This window comes from Embiotoca jacksoni, unplaced genomic scaffold (assembly GCF_022577435.1).
Source record: "Embiotoca jacksoni isolate LCO1_2020_lvr unplaced genomic scaffold, fEmbJac1.0.p SCAF_13, whole genome shotgun sequence".
NCBI classification, from domain to species: domain Eukaryota; kingdom Metazoa; phylum Chordata; class Actinopteri; family Embiotocidae; genus Embiotoca; species Embiotoca jacksoni.
Window position 1 is genome coordinate 8,747,602 of NW_027185263.1, and position 23,433 is coordinate 8,771,034.

Below are 23,433 nucleotides of genomic sequence, written 5' to 3' on the forward strand. Positions count from 1 at the left end.
GCTTTTTTCCCTCCACCTCTTCACTCTGTGACACTAGCTAGCACCCTCCTCCCCCCCCACCACCTCACCCCCCCTCGCAGAGTCAAACTCTGATTCATTATCGACAGAAAGGTTTTGCAATAAAGAATCAGTGAGCCAGTCGTTTACAGGAAGGATGACATGCATCCGTATATTCTGCAGATACCATCGCATAGATGAGCTCTAATCATGAAAAGTGTTCGGGCGGAATCCTGTTTCCTTAGTAACCGTTTATCAGGTTGTCGTGGTAAGTAAGGTACGGGAGAGGGGGAGGGTGTTCTCCTCTCTTCTGGACCAGGTCTTATCATCCTTCTCCAGATGCAGCTGCTACTCCAGCCGCCTGTCTGATACTGGCCTCCGCAGCTGCATGAAGGCCACGATAACACACTGTACGCACTCCTAATGTGTACCAGGGATTCACTTGAGAGGGATTTATATCTGCCTTCTGGCTCTGCCATGTGTGTGATCCTTCTGGGCCTATTTTAGAAGTGAAATGTGTCTTGTTGTTTCATGAGGAAGCTTAGCTGTGAGACTGGGTTTTACATGGAGGTTAGGAGTGCGGGAAGAGAAATATAATGGGGGGAAAAAAATGGAAGGAAGGGGATTAGTAGTGTTTCTCACAAACCTGAAATCTGGGACCCCTGGTGTTGCTGCAAAGAAAGGACTTTAAAATCCTGCTTTTTGTGACTGGTACTGCCTCAAATCATATGATACATGGTTGTGAAAGGTGTCCTGCTTGTTTTCTGATAGATGGGATTTCATTTGGTACAATTTCGCCTATGAAAAATTATTTACTTCCTTATTTTTTCATTTTTAGTTTCATTGATGTTTAAGAAACTTAAAATGTAATTCACTCACACAGGGTCTCAAAACGTTACACCGTTCATAAAAAAGTACCCTATTTTGTTTTAATTTAGAGCTGACACATATTTTATTGATATTGAAAACTGAACTGATTGTAACTCTGATTCTTCTTCAGCTTTCGCACCAGTAAAGGAATCGGTTACTCTGCTCACTTTGTGGGAAACTGTCTCATCGTGACATCGTTGAAGTCAAAAGGAAAAGGCTTTCAGCACTGTGTAAAATATGATTTCCAACCCCGCAAGGTAAGACAACACACACAGTTTGGAAATCCTGTGCCGCTTGTTAGATGAGATAGCATCAAGAATGTGCTGCTGCTCTCTCTTCCATCTCTCTTGCACTCACTAGGAATGTTGATGAGTCTAGATAAGGTCTGTCAATTAAGACCTGCACACTGCCCCTCTACTGCACTGTCAGCATTTTGCTACTGTCCTGCACACACACACACACACACACATACACATACATAAACATAAACATACATACACACAGCCTTTCGTGCACACATAAACAAACACACATTCACTTGATGAGATGGCCTTCCGCAGTATTTGCTGATCCAGTAGAATCCCTGTACTGCCTAACAAAGTTCCCAGTGGTTCCATTTGATAAATATATTCGTCACCGGGTCTCACAGCATTTTGTCGACCGTGTGCCTGTGTTAATGTGTGTGTGCATGTGCGTGAGCGCTTACATGTACGTGTGTTATTGTTCACTCCCTAGCTATGCATGCACAGGGAAAATTCAAGTGTGTCCTCCCTCCCCCCTGCAGTCTAGCTGCCCATTTCAGTCTTTCCTACAGGGGAACCTGTGTGTATTATCACCAGAGAAGACGGTTTATAATCAAGACACTCACACATACACACATACGCACACTGCTAAGGTGAGCAAAGGTAGAGTGACTTGGTTCAAGACATTGACATATGCTAGAAAACCTTCTTACAGAGAGCTACAATGTAAGGCTGTTAGAGGGAGTATTCTCAGTATTGCAAAGTTAGTGTCAATAGTCCTCAATTTGTTTGTGCTTATTTAATCATTTCAAAGGTCCAAACAATACACCACAGGCTTCGGCAGGCTTGCTTAGTTTAGCCATTATGATGCATTTGGACACCAACAGAGCCAATACGCAAAATGATTTTCAAAAATATCAACCATATCAGATACTTTCTGGTAGGCAAGGCGAGGTAATACTTCTCAAATAGTGTTCAAAAACAAAACATTTAAAAACACAATAAAAAAGGAAAGTAAAATCAATAAACAAAAAATATAGCGCTGTTTATATAAAGAATAAATAGGAGACGCCTCAATCAACATAAAACACAATTGTTTTGTTTAAGAGCCTCAGGGAAAATAAACAAATTGCTTCTTTGTAATGTGTTACATGGTGATTTTTGTTTATTGTTTTAATATCTCAAAGTGCTCTTGTTTTTTTCAGTGGTATATGATCAGCATCGTCCACATCTACAACCGTTGGAGGAACTCCGAGATCCGTTGCTATGTCAACGGTCAACTGGTGTCCTATGGTGATATGGCGTGGCATGTCAACACCAATGATGTAAGAGCACTGATGCTGGCTTGACTATGAATATTGGGTTCATTATTCAACTGCTTCTGGTTAAAAAAAAAAGTCTAAGCAAATCTGATTAATGATTTCTAATAAAAACATTTATACCTGATATTATTTATTAATAATTCACATTTAACTTTCAAATAAAGGTGTCTGTAGCAGTTTTACAAATACGGTATTGGTCTGGCTCCACTTCACAGCTCCCTCCTATTGTGATATTGGCAAACAGTTGAGGTTTGCCCTCTGCATTTGCCAGCAAGGGCAGATTTGCCCTTGGGCCTCTTTCCAGCACAGCTCACCTAAACTCCAACTTCCAACTTTTCCATTTAGTAGGGGACAGGTCGCCTGACCTCTCAGTGGCAACACAGCCTTCATTACACTTCCTTCTGGGTTGGCTTTTGACATTGCTGCAGTTACTGAGGGCCGGTGTTACTCTCTGTAAAAAACATTTCTTGGCCTTGAGGTAAAATGTTTTACAGTTCATGCAACACCCTGAAAAACACTTAAGACGTGAACGAAATAGCTTCAAAATGTGTTCATGCTATCAGGGTTTGTTTTTTTCTGAAAGCTGATGATAAAATGTATGTCATCATTTTGAAAGAGCCGAAAAGAAAAGATCTAATTTTGATAAAGGGTATCAGAGGGACCTAGTTGATGAAAGGCGAGTAGACAGAAAGAATTTAATAACAGGTGTTGGCAAAGTTGGAACAGAGCGATGAGAAACCAGCAGCAATCAAAAGTTCATCTGTTTTTCAACATTCACTGTGTTCATCACTGCAGAAGGCCTTGAACTTATTGACCAGAGATTGAAAATGAACAATTGATTAACTCTGAGATATCTTACAATGTAAAGCTCAACAAACACACGTTTTCTCAAAGGTCTTAATTGGGCTATCCGATATCAAGACATTCATTACACATTTATTATGGCCAAAAGAATCCATGATAACAAAATTATTCCAAATATTTATTGAAAATTTGATCATAATATTAATAAAGCCATCAAGAGGAGTGTCGTATTGTGCTGCATTAAATGGTAAGTGGCAGCATATTGCCTCAGTGCTGATTCTTTCTCAGTCTGAAATAGGTATAAGAGGACATGCAGCAGTTGAATATTTTACATTCATAATTAACTAGTTGTACTAACCAATTAAATTTCACATGCAACAGATGGATGATCAATTTCCAGGCAGATTTTACTATAATTGCATATAAATGGTTGGTGATTGCTATAGCTAAATATACCATCTTCCCAACTTGTGCACTTTTGGTTTTGAGTCACAGCCTTTTCTGTGTCTTTATTAAAATAATCCAAAACGGTTTAATTAAAAATAAATAATTCTACTTATGACTCAGGCTAATTTGATTTGGTTTCTTTATTCTAAAAAGTTCAAAAGGAATAAGGCATGCTGGGAAATGATCATTTGTTTTTGATTTGTGTTTGGGGTGTTTTGGGCGAGGGGACGGGCACTGGGGCCAATCACACTTATGTTACACTGCAGGTTAATTGGCTAAAATGTACTCTGAAGAAACATACAAGGCTGTGGAAAGAAAGAGGGCTTTCAACTTTTGTGTTAGCAACAACACTCCTTGGTGGAAAATAGCACCTGTGATATGTTTTGTACAGTTTGCTGGCGATTCCCTGCAAAGACGGGTTTCACTGCCATGAAACATATAAAAGCGGACTGAAAGAGCAACCTCAGTGTTAACAAACTGAAGAGGCTTATGTTCAGTGGGGACATGTCGGATAGATAGACACAGTGTGATGTCTGGACAAGGAAATTAGCATTTCCCAGCATGCCTTCTTCCTTTTTAACTTTTGAGAATAGAGCAGCCAAATTAAAGTCCAATTCAATAAAGAAAACAAGGATAAACATAATATGCTATGACTCAACACCAGAAGTACAGAAGGTGGGAAGGTCCTATATACTTATATCACAACCATCTAGCATGAGCGGTTCAACAAATGTGTGCATCTCAAATGATTCATCTGATTCTGAGTGGATTTGGTGGTGTCTGCTCTCTATATAAAGCTTGATTAACCCAATGCTAATGTGTCCTGGAACTGTAGACGCCAAACCAAAAACAGATGTTGTGGCTGGTGTAACTAGTTAACAAGTTCAACAAAGCTAGAAATAGTTTAGTGTTTCACTGAGGATAGACTATGTGGCAATTCATGAAAAAAATGTCCAGCTTCCAAAAATGACCATTAACAGAAAAAGCCGTCCTTGCTTGTTAAAATCATCTTAAGCTATAATAATTCCCAAATCCCCTTTGCAAGAAAAATGGAAAAGATTTGTTTAATCTGATATCTAATTCCTGTGTTGTGTTGTTGTTGTTTTTCAGAGCTATGACAAGTGTTTTCTGGGTTCATCAGAGACAGCAGATGCCAACAGGGTGTTTTGTGGTCAGCTGGGAGCTATTTACGTTTTCAGTGAAGCTCTCAACCCAGCTCAGATCTTTGCCATCCACCAACTGGGCCCAGGATACAAGGTAAGACAGTCACATGTATACGGTACTGCCTTATCACTCTGTATGCTTTACAGTGCTTCAGTGTACCTCTTGGCAGGTAGGCTCTCCTGGCAACCTTAGCAATGTATTGTCTTTGTTCCATAATGCTTTCACTTCACGTTCACATTGGTGGTAAAAGTTGAGGCCATCAATCATTTCTGTGCTGTCAAATGCAAAAATACCCTGTTCATTAGTACCAGGGTGTCCTTATGGTTGGTAGCTTAAGGTGTTTGTAGGCATTTCATGTTTACACTGTAAATCTTTTTTTTTATAGTGTATGAATGCTCAAATTCTCTGTTTTATGTCACAAAACATGGGTTTGACACAATTATATTTTCATACAATTCAACTTTCAGTGCTGGGTTGGTCTCGTGAAGTTTGCATACACACTCCTGCCACTTTGTGTGGGAAAATGAATGTATAATGTAAAAAAGCAGTTATTATTGCATGTATACAACCCTCTGTCGACAGGAATGGAGAGTCAAATTCAGTTTACAAGTGGCAGAGATAATGAAAATGTAAAACCTAACTTCACACTTCACTCAACCTTGAAGCAACAGATTTTATTCTCCAAAACCGAGCTTCTGACAGGGGAGCTGTCTTCATTGGGATAATCTAATAGGTGCATGACTTTTTCATTTTGATTGATAACGTTCCTGTCTGTAGCCACATCTCTGCTATCAATTTCAGAAAGGGCTGATATTCCAAATTTTCAACCATAGATCATAATGTGGTGCTGCTGAGAGACACTGTACGAGGGGCATGGCTGCAATCTTTTTTTAGAGAATTTTCTGAATCAGATTAAAATGCCCACACACTAATGTTTTTTCAAGTTCACACTCAATCTTTAGAGGTTACAGAAATGCCTCCTCGCAAACAATAAAATCACTCTGTAAAGTTAAAATAGATGAAGAAGATAGACTTTTAAACGGCAAATAACAAAATTACCAAATTACAAAACTACGTACCAAAGGCAAAAATCTAAGGGTGGATTTCGCCTTCAAACTTCAAGTCTTGACACAGAACTTTGCACTCCTGTGGTAATAGAAATTATTCAAATGAGGCTTCACAATGCTGGGTGTTGAGCACTGATAGCTTCAGAAATCACCATCTCTGCCTTTTGGCCTGGCTATCAGTGGCAGCTGAGATGCCGCAACACCTTGCCAGCTGTCTGCTTCTTGTTTTGGCAGACTTGTACGCCTCAGGCCACTTACAGCTTGTTTATGAAGGTGTCCAAAGCTGTCAGGATTTCAGCACCATGAGATTGCACGAATATGAGGCGGATGATGTGCAAACAGCTGCTGGTATTTCAGCAGCTTCTTTGAAAGAGCGTATACTGACTCAAAAATTTGGACTTGGCAATGTGACCTTGACAGAGAAACATATTGATAACATGCAGAGTACAGAACGCATGTGGCAGAGCTATATCTCACATAGGAGCAATGAATCACACATGCAAGTTTCACACACCTTTCTCTGTCTCTCATATCCACCCTCTATCTGCTAAATAATTTTTCTCACACCATATGATGTACGGCGTTTCATAGACTAGACTCCTCTTACGTTCCCATGCTTGGGGTTTACTGTTTCTCTTCCATGAATACTGATTTCTCTCTCCGTCACAGCCCAAAGTTTCTTGAGGCTGATCAGTCAGATGATTGCCTCTCTGCATGGCGCAGAATGGGCTTCTCAGATGCCCAGAAGAGACTATTAAATGGCTCAGTTGTTTCAAAGCTGCAGGCCTCAGTGCTGGTATTGTAATGATGAGTGCGTGGGTTTTTCGGTCGACAAAAGGAGGATGCCAGTGGGACTCGGTTTGTGTCACGCAGCTTCCCGTTTTAATTTCGAATATATGCCGGTTCTTGTTCTTATGGCTTCACGCAGATGAAGATGTATGTATGTGACAAGCTGCTCCTTTGGTATTGCCTAATCTGTGTTGAGGAGAGCTGTACCTGTCTATGCTATACAATACATATGTGTCCATAGATGTATGCCGCCTTTTGGTCCCAGCCACTGTCAATGTAACTCTTCTGTAATGAGGAGCATAAAGCAGACAGACTCTCTGCTCTCTCTGCTAAACAAGCCTTCAGCACAGTAAGGATGCTCACGGCCTTCCCTTTTGACTTGGTTTATGATGGCCGACACGCTGTGTGTACTGAATGTCTGCGTGTACTGAATATCTGTTTGTGTCTGTTTGCCGCTGCCATGCTCTCCTAATGACAGAAGATGGAACATAACATCTTGTTTTCCTGTGTGGGCTTTGGTTGAAAGAAAGCTCCAGTGTTATTTTATCTTTCTGTGAGTCTCTATATGTCCTGTCACTCGCATGTTGTTCAGTGTGTTGCTAGTTGCACTCTTCATCAGGGTCCAGATGTCCTCATTGCAGAGCGCTGCCAGCAATCTGGCCACAACGTAATTAATGAACCATGCGGGTCTATCTGGACACCTGTATTGTATCCCTTTGTGTGCTTCTGTGGGTACATACGTCTTGTGTGTATTTGCCAGGTCTCATAATAGTTATAATGAAAGTCTTTTTGTTTTTTGCATATTTGATGTTGAACCTTTAGAGAATAATATTCCCTAAAAACAGATTTGTATAATGATCATTTATCTGTAAAGGTTCTTAAGCCGGAATCAAATATTTTGGTGAATTTTGTATATTGTTTACTTATTCAATTGTATTTATTTTTATACATTTCTTGCTTGGCTGTTTGGTATCAGCACTAATACTTCATGTTTGAAAATGGCATATAGTATTGAACATTTTCGACCCTGGATTTATATTTATTAAAGTACTTATTTTTTTGATAAACAAAATATTTTCTAAAATAAGTTTTACATTTCTTTTGTATGCTGGAAATCTCTTTTTGGAGGGTTAGCCTACATTCAGCAAACTATGTGGAGATGTTGAGAGGCGCTAGCTGTGCTGAATGGATTAAATGTGTGTGTGTGTGTGTGTGTGTGTGTGTGTGTGTGTGTGTGTGTGTGTGTGTGTGTGTGTGTGTGTGTGTGTGTGTGTGTGTGTGTGTTGTTATCACTGCAGGCCAGTGTCATATCTGCAGCTGTCAGGTGTGAGAAAGGCAAGAGTTGTCGCTTTCATTCCTTTGTGTGCGAGGGACAACATGTCTTAAAGTGCAGCTGTATAAAGCTTTACATATGTAAAAATGTGTACTTTCCTGCACTCCTGCATGTTTCTGCGGCTACCTGTCGAATGCCTCCGTGCATTTCCTAATGCTTTAAAGAGTCAGCAAAGCTCTTTTACACCTTCAGCTACCTGCTTCCCTCGTTTAGTCTGGCAACGTAAATACAAGCTCATTTCACTGAGCCACATCTTAACTTCTGCACAACTACACACTTTTCATAAGTGCAGCACAATAAATGGGCTTACACTGCAAAAAAAAATTGCATCTTAATCAGTGTATTAATTTCACATTCAGGCTATTCAGTATTTTTTCGTGCAGAGGGCCCACTAACCTTCGACATAAAGCGACGAGCGATTTATTTGTGTTTGTGATTGATTATCCCTTCACATGGCTGCAGTATTCCAGGTTACTTTTAATAGATAAGCTGTTTAATTTCTTACCACCAGGTCATCAGTTCTTGTATTTCACGAAAGTAATATGTTATAATGTCAGAAGATTTGGACAAAGGCATACTGTAATTACCATTAATTCCTCTTACAGACAATGTTTTTCTGTGAAGAATGTGTGCGTAGGTGTTTGTAAAGAGGTCTCGGATGCAGATTAGTGGTCCCTGTGAGCTCCTCTTTGTAAGTTTGTACGAGCTTTTTATGAATCAGATAATTGGAAGGAAGGAGAAAGTTAAGACGAACACAGGGAAAAACTGTAAATTTGTGTTCAGCCCTTGGATGGAGATAAGGATGTTTCATTTTGTGCTGCATGGTTAAAACTGCTCAGGGCACATTTTTGTACACTAGACCTCAGATGAAAGGTTTAGAAGAAGATGGGCCTGCAGGTCTGTGAGCGGCCTGGGGCTTTCCTGTGCAGGCTGAGCAAAGCACCAGGGGACCAAGCCGCTTGAAGGAGAGAGCAGCCCCCGCCTGGAGCTGCTGCAAAGGGTGGCAGAGCAGCTCACTGGTCTTTCATCTGCAGGGCTATGTGTAGCAGCACCGCTGCGGGATACATGAACCCACAGACCTGTGCAGGCAGACAGATATAGACATAAATGTACCAACACACAAAATGCAACCTACAATTCTCACAATTAAAAATGAAATGTGTCCAGGATGGTTTTCATTTGTCTTTAAGGCAGCAAAGAATACAGCGTTCTTGATTAAACATGCCTTACAATTTTTAACGTTTGCCTCATTCAAAATGTGTTAGTTTGACGCACTCGTATCTTCTGAAGAATAGAAATTACAAAAAACATTATTCATGGTAAAAATATATTAGATTTCAGCTGGGTAAAGACTCAGCAGCTGACGGAGAAGCTTTTATTTTTGCAGGGTAAACTGTAATATGCAGAAATTGCATAAGAGAAATGTGTCCGCTCTCTTTTGTGTGTCTTTGCTTGATCGACTACAAAGAGAGAAAGAGATAAATTTGGATCTCTGTGTGCTTCTCCTCCCACACATCCGCTCCCCCTCTCCAGCTCTTATTCTAGGCTAATTGAATTAGTGCCCGGGTTAGCACTGTGTTCATTAAGATAATGCTGTGTTGTTTACACACAGCTCATGCTTCAATTAGGCAGACTCCATTTTGGGTGTTGAACTGGTGCGCACGCTTATTTTTGTATCTGGTCATTTGTCTCTCACACAACCTTTGACATCATCTTCTTCTTCTTCCTTCTCCATTGCTGCAGAGCACTTTCAAATTCAAGTCGGAGAGTGACATCCACCTGGCAGAGCATCACAAGCAGGTGTTGTACGATGGCAAGCTGGCCAGCTCCATCTCTTTCACCTACAACGCCAAGGCGACGGACGCCCAGCTCTGCCTGGAGTCGTCGCCTCGGGAAAACCCCTCCATCTTCGTTCACTCACCGCACGCTCTCATGCTACAGGTCGGTTTGTCTTGATTCTTCTGCAGTGAGTGTACATCACCAGCCTGTTTGCAGACCTCTTAATCACCACCCACATCTCTTGATTTGTTCAGTGTATATATATGAATGATTGAAGTGAAATGACAGTTCATTTTCACTATCAGGCTTGTTTGTCACAGGCTGACTCACACCCGCCTCAATTCCTTTAGTGAAAAATCTGTATCATGCACTTTGCATGGAGCACTGTAGATATGGAGTTTACTGCAGAGGGATACTAGACTGCACCCTGCAGTAAATACCAATGTCATGAGGCTCACGGATTTTATTTTTTCTGGGATTCTCAGCTGTTAGTTAAACTCTTCCAGAGGATATTGCTTGTAGTTGTATTTAAGCAGATATCCAAGTGTCCTTCATTCAAGGTTGGTGGGGCCCTGCTTTGCTGCTGTTGGTTCTTTCTTTTTTTTTTTGTGCATATTATCTTGATTTCTAGGAATCTTCTCATTTGCTCAGTGTGTGACAAATACACCATCAATTCAGGCAGAAAATACTGTAATTTGCACTTATGAAGGTGACAAGTGAGTCATATTGTATTTTCGTTTTCTAGCTATTTTAGTTTAGCAGAAGTAATATAGTCACCTTCTTCGTGAGTTCAGTTCAGCGAGTTCAGAAAGCTTACAAAGGTACACAGGTGCCAAACTGTCTAATGGAAATGTGCAGTTTTGGGATAATTAAAATTATCTCAGGCTGGGATTGTCTAGATTTTTCTGAGATCCAAAAATATTTGTTTTTAAGTATTCAACTTCAAATGGATGAAAATCAGGATGTGTTAAAGGGAGTTTATGGACAATAAAGAACAATATGTACATAGTGTGGACTCAGGTATTTTTTTGCAGTTCAGGTTGAAACTTAAGCTTTTATTTACCATTCAAAACTGAATCAATGCCATATTGACGGTCATGAGCGGCTGTAGGTCTGTATATGAGCGATGTTTACTTCTTAATGGCGGTGTGCGATTTTATCTGTGCACACCAACAGAAGAATACTCTGTCAGTACTAACAGTCCATTTCCCAACCCACAGGATGTGAAGGCCATTGTTACCCACTCCATCCACAGTGCCATCCACTCTATAGGAGGCATCCAGGTCCTGTTCCCTCTCTTCGCTCAGCTCGACTACAAACAACTCAATGACAGCAGCGTGGACACCACAGTGTGGTGAGTGGTGGAGCTCAGAGGCCGCCTGAAGAGCAGCGATGCAGACAGTACAAATGATTTCTAGTTCAGGAAATTGACTGAAACATCCAAAAATGCAGGTTTTGTTTAAAGTGCAACACCTTCTGCAGCTGATCCTGGATGGAAAGAAATAAACTAGTGAAAATGAAAAAGAAGCAAACAAATTTGAGAATGAGTGACTTTATATATATATATATATATATATATATATTCATAATAAATTCATATTTATGAATATTCTATGTGTGAGAATTTTCTTCCATCTGAAACTCTAACCTTACACAATTTCACTGCTGGCTGCGAAATAGCTGATTACAGAGATCAGGGACGTGAGTGTGAGAGGAGGAAGAATAAGGTGGTTTTCCCTGGAGTGATGAGTGATTTTTAGAAACTCACTGTGTTCTTCAGGCTCCCAGATCATCCTGATACTACTCCATCACATGAGATTTAATGCAGTTAGATATCCAGCAGCATCTCCACATCATATTAGCTGCAGTCAGATTATTTATCAAATATCATCAGGAAGATAATGATACGAATCACACACAAAAAAACAACAACTCTGCTAATTAAACATAAATGATGGACAAGATGATTGTGGATATGAACATGACGCAGGTTTTCTCATCTCTCTACTTGCATACTGCAATAGAAAAACATGTTGAAATCCCTCAACAATTTCTACGCAGCATTATTGAAATGTGTATCTACAATGTGTATGTTGCAGTGCTACTCTGCTGGCGTTCTTGGTGGAGCTGTTGAAAAGCTCAGTGGCCATGCAGGAGCAAATGCTTGGAGGGAAGGGCTTTCTGGTGATTGGATACCTGCTTGAGAAGGTCAGTACAAAGTCCTTCACAGTGAATAGTTCTTGTTAAATGTTGTATTATACCCCTCCACTAAGGGGTCCAGTTTTTGTAATGGTTATGTAACACCACGTACTCATTATACTGGATTTTAGATTTCATTGCCAGTTTATTCGGCACAGATTGGTCAAACTAATGGGGTATAATACAAAGTTATTTTTACATTTGTGGTGCTGTAACACTGTGTGTTGCATTATACTGACGAGGGTTTATTTTGTCCAATCCTTTTAAATCAATGGGGATAGGCTTAATAAAACAATATCTTTGTGTATAATGAAACATCATCACAAACTACATCCTTCAAAATTATCACACAGTTGAATCACAATTTCTGTAACAGTTTCAGCAATACTGAAGGTACCTCATAAATGTAGAATGTATTGCTGGGCTGATTAAACTTAATTATTTAACCTCGTTTTGAATTTTGCAACAAAATTTTAAATTTAAAGAATTTTACAGGTATTTGTTTAGTTTAGTTTTGTCAGTTTACATCGGCACTTAAGATTATGCAATGAAAAGCACATTACAGCAGGTGGATTGAATGAAGTCAAGGTTACACTGGTTATACAATAAAATGACAGCATCTCTTGACAAAGTAACATAAATAGCACCTGTGTAATTTCAGTAAAACTGTTATTTGTTTATCTTTGCTAAAGTGGTAGTTATTTAGTAGTGTCAAGAAAATGTTAATAGTTTCAGATGCGGACACGGCTTCTCTGTGGTGATCTCTGCATTTGGGAGACCCCTTTTTCTTTTGACTTCTATATCTCCAAAATGTCAACAATGTATCTACTGTGCTGTAAGATTTCACCAGTGCTCTGCAGTAAAATCTTGCCCAGTTTTAACGCATTTGAGGGAGATTGAAATTGTTTTACTCAGCTAATAATTTTGGTAGAAAATTGACATGAACATTTTGTGTGGTTAAATTACAACTTATATTTGTGGTTCTTTTCCCAGTCATCGCGAGTCCACATCACCAGAGCAGTACTTGAGCAGTTCCTGTCCTTTGCCAAGTATCTGGATGGTTTACCTCATGGAGCGCCACTCCTCAAACAGCTCTGTGACCATGTCCTCTTCAACGCTGCCATCTGGATACACACCCCTGCCAAGGTCTGTTTATTTTTGTGCAACTCCTGAAAATGTGTGTGTGTATGTGTGTGCATTGTGTGACCTTGTTGCAAAAAAGAGAAAATCAAAGTCTCCATAAGATAACTGATGGAGTGACAAGCAGAGAAAAATAGAAAAAGAAAGCAAAAGAGAGTTGATTTTCTCACTGTGGTGCTCAGGAGGTTTTGTCTGAATACAAGGAAAATTGAGACAAGCAAGCAACATAAAACGAAAACAAGGGAGGGACTGACGTCTGAGTGGCCATTGCCCTATACAGTAATATACTAAATGAGGTTGGGGGACATGGAGGGTGGAGCTGGCACATCACGCAGGAAAAGGACAGAACACGCAAGCGATGGAAACAAAGAGAAAAAGTGACATTTGAAAAGACCCCAAGAGAAGAGAGAGATCTGCAGTTCCTCTTTTCCTTCTCACTCTGCACTAGATGCGAGTGTTCCTGGCATTCCCGCAGGAGCAGTCAGCTCCTGCCGCTGTGATTTTCAAAACTTCCTGACTCCCTGTCTTCTCCCCTCTGACCTTAAGAGGTGATTGGGTCCTGGGTACGGCAGTACCGCTCTCCAGGGCACGCTGGAGTAAAAATGGAAGAGACGCAAGCAAGCATGTTGATGCTGCTCAGGAGACTTGGGGAGTATGTGAAAGTCAGAATCCAACACAGGGTAGATATATCCATCCCATTTGTCATTTCAAAGTGAATCGACTACGTGATTGTTTGTTTTTTTTACCTTCAATTGAGTGTCACTACAGAAAATTACAATGAATTGCTCGTCAACATGATCACAATTCAGCAGGGTTATAATGAGAACAAGGCAAGCATAATAAATGTGTTAAGCAGCAAAACAAAACAAAAATCTTTCAATCCTTTAATCTCACTTCCCCTGTACCATTCTGTATCCCACTGAGCTTTATTATTTTCTGCTTCTCAGGGTATTATCATCACCTTCATTATTGGCAAGAATAGCCTTGGTCATATTCAGTAGCTAATGAAACACTTGAAAAAATCACATCTGTGCCTCCAATCTCTCCTAACGTCTCCCCGGCTCACTTTGAAAATGTAGCCTGTTTCCTCGACCAAGCACTTCTGATAAACATTATCCTTTCAGAGGCGGAGAAATGTGCTTTACAAACCCATTGTTGCGCCCAAACTGTCGCGCCACGATGGAGGAGTTTCTGACTTTTGTTCTGCTGAACTGGTTGTAAATTGCCCCCGCTAAACGGCTCGGTGTGTGAAATGTAATGTAATGAAGGTCATTTAAGTCAGCTGAGTGCACTCTCCATTCTAGATGAGATGTGATGTGGTATGGTCAGGCCGCGGCACTCCGCTAATTTCATCCGCTTAAATAGAGCTACCTCGTTAAGGCTGGTCTTTAGCGTCGTGGTCACTATAATGAGCTCAGAGATTTGTGAGCGTACAGCAGACTCGAATCTGTGTACAGGGAAGGAGAGGATTGGTTAGAGGAATTTTAGGAGAGGGAAAAGGGGAACGGAAGGAGCAAATGAGCAATTCAAGAGCACCCTCCTTAAATGTCAGCACTTGTAAGGAGCTCCTCAGATGAGGCCTGACTGCTTCAGGCACACAAACATCAAAAATAACAAAGCAGAAAACATTGTTACTTTTTTTTTATTTTTCATTTTTTATTTTTTTTACAGGAGGGAAGTTTCCTCTCATTCCCCTGTGGCTCTCTTTTCACAATTAAACTGCCTTCTGTTCGAACGCTGTAGATGATTTGTTCCTCTCCAGATCATTTATATTTGTATGCGTGAAAGTATCTGTGTGTACGGTATAAATGGATTGTGTGTGTTTCCAGGTCCAGCTATCTCTCTACACATACCTGTCCTCGGAGTTCATTGGCACCGCCACCATCTACACCACCATTCGCCGTGTTGGCACTGTCCTGCAGCTGATGCACACTCTTAAGTACTACTACTGGGCCATCAACCCATTGGAGTGCAGTGGAATCACCCCCAAAGGTCTTGGTATGTTCACACAGTTTGCACACATAAAGGCACAGTGAGTGTTACAGTGAGAATCACTGTAACAAGAAAGAAAAAGGAGTGAATACGGAGCAACGACGTGTTTGAGGCACTACTAGTGGCGCTACTGGTGCCTCAAACACAGCCTCTGTTCTGCAGCACATATACAACTCTATGGTGTGTCTGCCTCCACGACTTTATTTTGTTTTATCTTTCACAAAAATATGTCTTGAAGAAATTTTAACAAGGCATTTGGCCTTTAGTTAAAATCTCAATATATGGCATGCATCAAAATTGTCTTTACATTATTCATCCATCTATCAGTTTTCCCATCTATGTATCCTTCCTCGTTGATTATCCTGTGTGAGGACGGTAATTGGAGCGTGTCCCATCAGAGCCAGCTGTAACAAAACACTATTTCATTTAATCCAATGTGCGCTTGAGCTGGTGTCTCTCATCAGTAAAATGTACAGATGTGTCTGAACTTTAGTGTTGTTAAAACAGTCTGACTCTGACCTGTGGTGTTGTTGGGTTAGCCAACAAGTGCATTTCACACTTGTCATTAAAATGTAGACGAGGTAGTTTATAGACTACCTAAGACTAAAGAGATTTGCTATATTATACAACAACATGTTATTTCCTCAAACTGAGTAACAGTCTATTTTACAAACTAAGGCAGTAAAACATGAGAAGTTAAAATGCTGCTCTTCTGGGGTAGTAGAGTTTTTATAATTTAAGATGATCCAAGTGTTTTTGTAGGTTGTTTTGTTGAAGGAATATTTTCTCTCGCAATCATAAACTGTTTTTTTTGTACAGTTTTGAGGACCTTTCTATTTGTTCAAAGAGCTTAGTTTTAGCTCACCGCTGTAAAATGAAGGCCTAAAATCAATAATCAATCAATAATTGAAGGGCTAACTCAAAGTTGAATTGCCTTCAATGACTATGCAAATATGCAGAGACAACTTGTGTAATCTCAGGTTAAATAATTACAGCTAAACTGCACAAAATGCAGATGGATATTTAATCATTGTTTGAACATGGAGCTAATGACAGGAAAGAAAGTGGTCATTTTTGCCAGTCTCACTCACTCACTCACACACACACACACACACACACACACACACACACACACACACACACACACAATATTATGTTTCCATCACCTCAGACTATATTACATCGATTTACAGTATATTCATCTCCTTGAGACTTACCCCAACCATAACCATAACGGGACCTTACCCAAACCTTAAACCAAATCTTTATGCAAAATTGTAATGATTTCAATTATGAGGACTTCTTGAGTTGTCTCCAAAAGGGAGGCAGGTTAAACAGATTGTCTCCACAACATGACAAATACAAGCAGGGTTTTTCCTCATATAATAACATTTAGGTGCAGCCCCCAAGCATTTTTTCACAGCACTTAAACCACTATTGCTTCACTATAAGCTTTGTTTTATCAGTGTTTGGTGATTACTATTTTTATGGGAGAGCATGCATTTTTTATGACAATAGTCCAAAATTACCTGAAAATGAATAGTTTTTAGTAAAATACCTGCCCAGCATGCCCACTGCTAACACAGCCCGTAAGCCCTCCAAAAAACAGGGGAGAACCCTGAGTACAAGTATATGCACAGGCACGCACGTACACACACACACACACACACACACACACACACACACACACACACACACACACACACTGGGCAATTCTCTTATCCATTAACAACCTCTGTCTGGGTGCGTGTGGGGGATGGCTGAGCAGCTCCATGGTGCAAATGTTTCTGTGTATTTCAGAGTGAATAAGACCATATCAGAAACAATCTTTGCATATTCTTTTTTTTTAACCTGTAAACAACTAGTTTTGTTTCTTCAGTAGAATGACAGCGTTGGCTATGGAGCCCGTCGAAAGAAACGTTTGTATTTACTGAAATGGCAGCACATCCTTTTGTGCTTCCCGTAAGGGCAGCGTATCTGGAAACAAAACTATAAAAGAAATGATTAAACCTACCATGTTTCCGAACACCACACATTGCCAAAGCATATTTAAAATGTTCACTGCCTTTGTACCAGAGCTTAGAGAGCAGTGTTATCGCAGAGCATCAGATGGTGGCGGCAGCCCTTTCACTTTAATCAACCTCCTCTTTTGCCTGGGACCCTCCGCTGACGTTGAGTACGCATCCCATGTTGCCGTGGTAACAGACGGATTTGACTGGCAGATCCAAGGGAGCTTTTGGAATTTCTAATCAAGTGGTAGTCTGGCTTCTTCTCTGTTTGGCGATGTTGCTGTTTGACTGCTGGGATTCAGCTCCCATAAAGAACCACTGATAACAGTACAGTAGCAATTAGCCTCAGACATATACTAACTGCTGTTCAAAGCTAAAAGCTGGTGTTGTGTTTGAAAGTCTGCACATATGTGTATACTGTATGAGTGTGATATGCACAAATTTACATAGTAATAGACAGATATTTTGCTTATGCTATGGGCTTTGTGGATAAAAAAATATATTCAACTGTACCCGCAGTCTGAAGGAATGAGGTTGAATCCAAGTCGCAGCTTTACATATTTTTGTACTAGTTTGTTTTCACTCTGCACATGCATTGAATTCAGTTGGAAATACTTAATTCCTCTTATTTTAGAAATAACTCCATTTGGTGTTGGTTGAAAATTGCTTTAAGGACCACAAAAAGGAAGAGGGGGTACTGTACCTAATGAAACACCCCAGGCCTTTGGCACTTACATTGCTTTTGAACTCTGCAGCTAAATTATAATGAAATGGAAACGATAATTAAATGCCTTCTATTGAGTGAAGAAAGGAAGTGGCTGAAACTAATTAATAATGGCATATAAGTTCAGGCAAAATTATCATATGCCTGCGCTTTATGTATTTATTCATTGTTTTTTCTTTATGCATAATGTCTTTTTCTGATAGTCATAGTGAGGATTTTATTTACTTGACTGGTTTTAAAGGAGCAGTGTGTAGGATTTAGTGGCATCTAGTGGTGACGTTGTAGATTGTAGCCAAATGCAACACCCGTCTCCTCATCCTCCTATTCCAACTGTGTCAGAGAATCTATGCTGCCTGAAAAACTTGCAAGAAATGTGAAGGCCCCTCGGTAGAGCCCGTGTTTGGTTTGTCCCTTCTGGGCTACTGCAAAGGGCCCAAAGTCAGAACAAACTCACACAAGCTTATGTAATTGCATACAATCGCACACATTAGTTTCATTAAAATGAAAAATACTCCTTACAGTTTGCCTTACATTATCAGGGAGAAGAAAACGTCTCATTTGTAATCACAATGACTTAATAAAACTGTTGAGTCAGATTATGAGCCTGAGAGGGAGAAAATTAATTTCAAAGAGTAAAAGATAATAATTAAAGCCGCCCCTGAGACTCAATTTAGAGGAATATAAGCTGTATTCAAGTCCTCTGTTCACAAAAGACCTTTTAAAGGGAGGATAAACGTTCACCTGGTGCATCTCTGCACTTTATTTGACGCAGAGCAGCTGCGTAACCGTGATGGATGGTCAGTGTCACTATACCAGCAACATGTTCCAGCTTGACAGATAAGGATGATGGATCACAATGGATTGCTTCAGTGTCATGCTTTGGGTTTGTGAAGAGCAGGTGAACAGACTGACACACGCACACACTGCTATGATTGGAGGGCAGCAGACCATGACAAAGAAACGGCGGGACAAGCTCCATATCTTCCTCCTCTCACACCCACATTCTTTTATGTTTCATCTAGCCGCTGGTTTAGCAGCAACGGGTCGAATATCGGTTTACATTTTCTGAGAGGATGTGGTGGGGTTTTATTTCGTGAACAATAAACTCACAAACTCACTGCATTACTCTCCCTTTGTAGCATACATAAAATAAGGATGATTCCAAACATCCTGACACAGCAAAGTGGGCACACAGGCCGGACATCATAAATGTTTATTGTTGCTTATAAACTAAACAAGCTTCTGCTGGGATTGATGAGAAAATATAGCTTGTGAGAGTTTGTTTGTTAATGTCAAGATAGAGAATTAGTGAGAAAGTACCATCTGGCTGCAGATGGACTGTTAAAGGAAAAATGACCTTGTTTTTAAAGTCTTGGTCTTATATCATTCTTACTTTGATCTGAATCAATGCATCCTTTAGACTATTTGGCACCACTTTCCATTTGCGAGTTATTTGGCAGCTGTTTTAAGCTGATTCATCACAGCCATAAGCTCCTAGTGTATCTGACGTACACATTAAACACCTCAAAAATGAATGAAATACAGTTACATCAACGGAAATGCAATGCCAACATCTGAGTTGTCAGTTTTCTTCTCAAGTATTTTTAAAGTGCCAGAGTTTTGAAGCCTCTGTTGAAGCTATCATAATGAACAAACACAATAGCTGGAACGATGTCATGAATGTGTGGCTCTTTGTGCACATGTCTGAAGGTAATAGCGGTCAGTGGCAGTTGAATGAATGATTGCAGCTAAATGCTTCAAGAATGGCAAAAGATTTCCGACGCGCATGAGATACGGCTGGTGTTGTGTGTCAGATGCTTTCGTGTTTTTAGCTTGATTATTTCTGTGCCGCCTACCGTAGCAAACAGCTGATGGCGTGCCAGAGCTTGAAAGTAGATACAGTGGATTGCTGTGGTTGTTTGGTTTGGATCATTTGGACCATCAATCACAGTTTTGTAAATCGCCGTGTCTTTGCTGTAATAAGTTAGATTAGTACAACCATAAAATATCCAGAATGCCAAATTGCCACTGGAGTTAATGGCAGTGATTTACTGTTCACTGTTATGTCGAATAGCGAGTGTACAGTGGTGTGAAAAAGTGTTTGCCCACTTCCTGATTTCCAATTTTTTTGCATGTCTGTCACACTTAAATATTTCAGATCATCAAACAAATTTAAATATTAGTCAAAGATAACACAAGTAAACACAAAATGCAGTTTTTAAATGAAGGTTTTTATTATTAAGGGAGAAAAAAATCCAAACCCACATGGCCCTGTGTGAAAAAGTGTTTGCCCCCTCCTATTAAAACATAACGTAACTGTGGTTTATCACACCTGAGTTCAATTTCTCTAGCCACACCCAGGCCTGATTACTGCCACACATGTTCTCAATCAAGAAATCACTTAAATAGGACCTGCCTGACAAAGTGAAGTAGACCAAAAGATCCTCAAAAGCTGGACATCATGCCGAGATCCAAAGAAATTCAGGAACAAATGAGAAAGAAAGTAATTGAGATCTATCAGTCTGGAAAAGGTTATAAAGCCATTTCTAAAGCTTTGGGACTCCAGCGAACCACAGTGAGAGCCATTATCCACAAATGGAGAAAACATGGAACAGTGGTGAACCTTCCCAGGAGTGGCCGGCCGACCAAAATTACCCCAAGAGCGCAGCGACAACTCATCCGAGAGGTCACAAAAGACCCCACAACAACATCCAAAGAACTGCAGGCCTCACTTGCCTCAGTTAAGGTCAGTGTTCATGACTCCACCAGAAGAAAGAGACTGGGCAAAAATGGCCTGCATGGCAGAGTTCCAAGACCAAAACCACCGCTGAGCAAAAAGAACATTAAGGCTTGTCTCATTTTTGCCAGAAAACATCTTGATGATCCCCAAGACTTTTGGGAAAATACTCTGTGGACTGACGAGACAAAAGCTGAACTTTTTGGAAGGTGTGTGTCCCGTTACATCTGGCGTAAAAGTAACACCGCATTTCAGAAAAAGAACATCACACCAACAGTAAAATATGGTGATGGTGGTAGTGTGATGGTCTGGGGCTGTTTTGCTGCTTCAGGACCTGAAAGACTTGCTGTGATAAATGGAACCATGAATTCTATTGTCTACCAAAAAAATCCTGAAGGAGAATGTCCGGCCATCTGTTCGTGACCTCAAACTGAAGCCAACTTGGGTTCTGCAGCAGGACAATGATCCAAAACACACCAGCAAGTCCACCTCTGAATGGCTGAAGAAAAACAAAATGAAGACTTTGGAGTGGTCGAGTCAAAGTCCTGACCTGAATCCTATTGAGATGCTGTGGCATGACCTTAAAAAGGCGGTTGGTGCTGGAAAACCCTCCAATGTGGCTGAATTACAACAACTCTGCAAAGATGAGTGGGCCAAAATTCCTCCACAGCGCTGTAAAAGACTCATTGCAAGTTATCGCAAACGCTTGATTGCAGTTGTTGCTGCTAAGGGTGGCCCAACCAGTTATTAGGTTTAGGGGGCAAACACTTTTTCACACAGGGCCATGTGGGTTTGGATTTTTTTTTCTCCCTTAATAATAAAAACCTTCATTTAAAAACTGCATTTTGTGTTTACTTGTGTTATCTTTGACTAATATTTAAATTTGTTTGATGATCTGAAACATTTAAGTGTGACAAACATGCAAAAAACCAAGAAATCAGGAAGGGGGCAAACACTTTTTCACACCACTGTATGTGTGCATGCCTGTGTTAACATGTTTTTCTTTGCTCTCCAGGAAGCCTAATAAAACTAAATATCAGTAGAGCTCACACAGAATAAGCTGGAGACTTGTTTAACTGTTATCGAGTATAAAAAATGGAATTTAACAGGAAATAAATTTTTGTTTGTATGGTGTTTGTTTTTTTAGATGGACCACGACCATCCCAAAAGGAGATCATCTCACTCAGAGCTTTCATGCTTCTCTTCCTCAAACAACTCATACTGAAGGTAGAGGGAGAGAAACGGATTACCGTTATCTTTATCACATTCTTTAAACTGCAAGAAACCACTTTTTTTTCTATTATGATGTTTGTTGTTTTTCCTTGCTGCTTTAATCTGTGTGTGTGTGTGTGTGTGTGTGTGTGTGTGTGTGTGTGTGTGTGTGTGTGTGGAATAGAATTAAACACAGTTTTTGTGTTTGTTTGAGGGTGTATTGATTTTTTATTTTTTTTTTTCCCCCATTTGCATGTATGTGTGAGAGAAAGGTTTGTGCTGCTTCATGGTAAAAATGCATCAACCGAAAACGGAATTACTGGAGTCATCTGAGGTTAATAACACATAAAAAGAACAGAAGATCTTGAATGTTTTGGTGGATGTTTTGTTGTTTTTTTCTCAGGACCGGGGTGTGAAGGAGGACGAGCTACAGAGCATTCTCAACTATCTGTTGACCATGCATGAGGTAAATGCTAACTTCTGTATTAAAATAGACTCCGAGAGAGAGCAAAAGATGGAGACAGAGAGACAGTGAGAGCGCTGGAGTGGAGCTGGTGGCAAAATGTGCATTATAATTTGCAGGCTGGAGTTATGGTCCACTTAAACGAGAGAGAGAGTGTGAGTCAGCTTCAGTGCTGTGACAGCATGAAAAATGGCGCAACAATGGACTGAACAGAATGTACCCCTCTGTAACAATTATATCTATTCTTGCTCTGAAATACCACCTGCTCCTCTGCAGTCCCCCCCCCCCCCTCCATGTCCACCCTTACAACTCTCTCTTTGTCCTCTTAACCCTTCTATTCGTCTGTCCGACCGGGCTTCTTCCTCCTCCTCACCTGTTCATCTTGGCTTTCTTTTCTTTGCAGGATGAGAATATTCACGACGTGCTCCAGCTTTTGGTCGCTCTTATGTCTGAACACCCGGCGTCTATGATTCCCGCATTTGACCAGAGAAACGGCATAAGGTGAGCACTGCCCTCCCTTTTTTTTTTACACATTTTATTATTCTATTATGTTTTGGAAACTTAAAGTTTGTTTACAAATTTAATAGTAAAGATTTTAAAAACAGGGAGAAATTAAGACAAATTTGATTTAAAATGTACCAAATGTTATTCTATGTCTTGGTTTAATTGTACAAAGTAAAATTATTCTTCTCTGTCTTTATTATGAAACCTCATGCTCAACCACAACATAAATGCTTTACCGTGCAGTGAAGCCATTCTTTAAATTTCCACACTACTGATGTGATATATACAAAGAGTAGCTTGAACCAAGCGGGCTGATATTTCTAACTGTGACTATGACTCTAACTGTGTTGGTAATTCTCCCAAAGCACAACTACACATGGATGTCTCTTTGGTTGCTATGGTAACTCTTCTGTTGCTAGAGAGCTAGTTGCAAAGTGTGTTGTGCTCCTCTTCTTTTTTTGTTATACTATTTTTATGCCCTCTGCGAAGACTTCTTTGAAGAAAGTGCTTCAGTCAGCGCACATGTTACTAATTGTAACTTTGAGGATATTTACTGATTATCAGGCAGCAGGTGTTTACTGCTCACTGAATAACTCCTGGATTGCTTTTTTATACTTTAAGCTCACATCTAAGGCTTTA

General features: G+C 40.2%; 1 protein-coding gene across 21 annotated transcripts in view; it reads left to right on the forward strand.

Moving 5' to 3' along the window:
* The window catches only part of nbeaa (neurobeachin a), a 90,957-nt gene that overhangs the window by 35,567 nt on the left and 31,957 nt on the right, over positions 1-23,433 (forward strand). For all 21 annotated transcript variants that reach the window (XM_069146266.1, XM_069146250.1, XM_069146256.1 and 18 more), the window contains exons 6-16: positions 998-1,124; positions 2,315-2,434; positions 4,793-4,939; positions 9,779-9,976; positions 11,035-11,168; positions 11,914-12,022; positions 13,007-13,159; positions 14,983-15,151; positions 21,763-21,842; positions 22,231-22,293; positions 22,694-22,791. In XM_069146266.1, the coding sequence (XP_069002367.1) occupies positions 998-1,124; positions 2,315-2,434; positions 4,793-4,939; positions 9,779-9,976; positions 11,035-11,168; positions 11,914-12,022; positions 13,007-13,159; positions 14,983-15,151; positions 21,763-21,842; positions 22,231-22,293; positions 22,694-22,791 (1,398 nt within the window). The remainder of the gene's footprint in view (positions 1-997; positions 1,125-2,314; positions 2,435-4,792; positions 4,940-9,778; positions 9,977-11,034; positions 11,169-11,913; positions 12,023-13,006; positions 13,160-14,982; positions 15,152-21,762; positions 21,843-22,230; positions 22,294-22,693; positions 22,792-23,433) is intronic.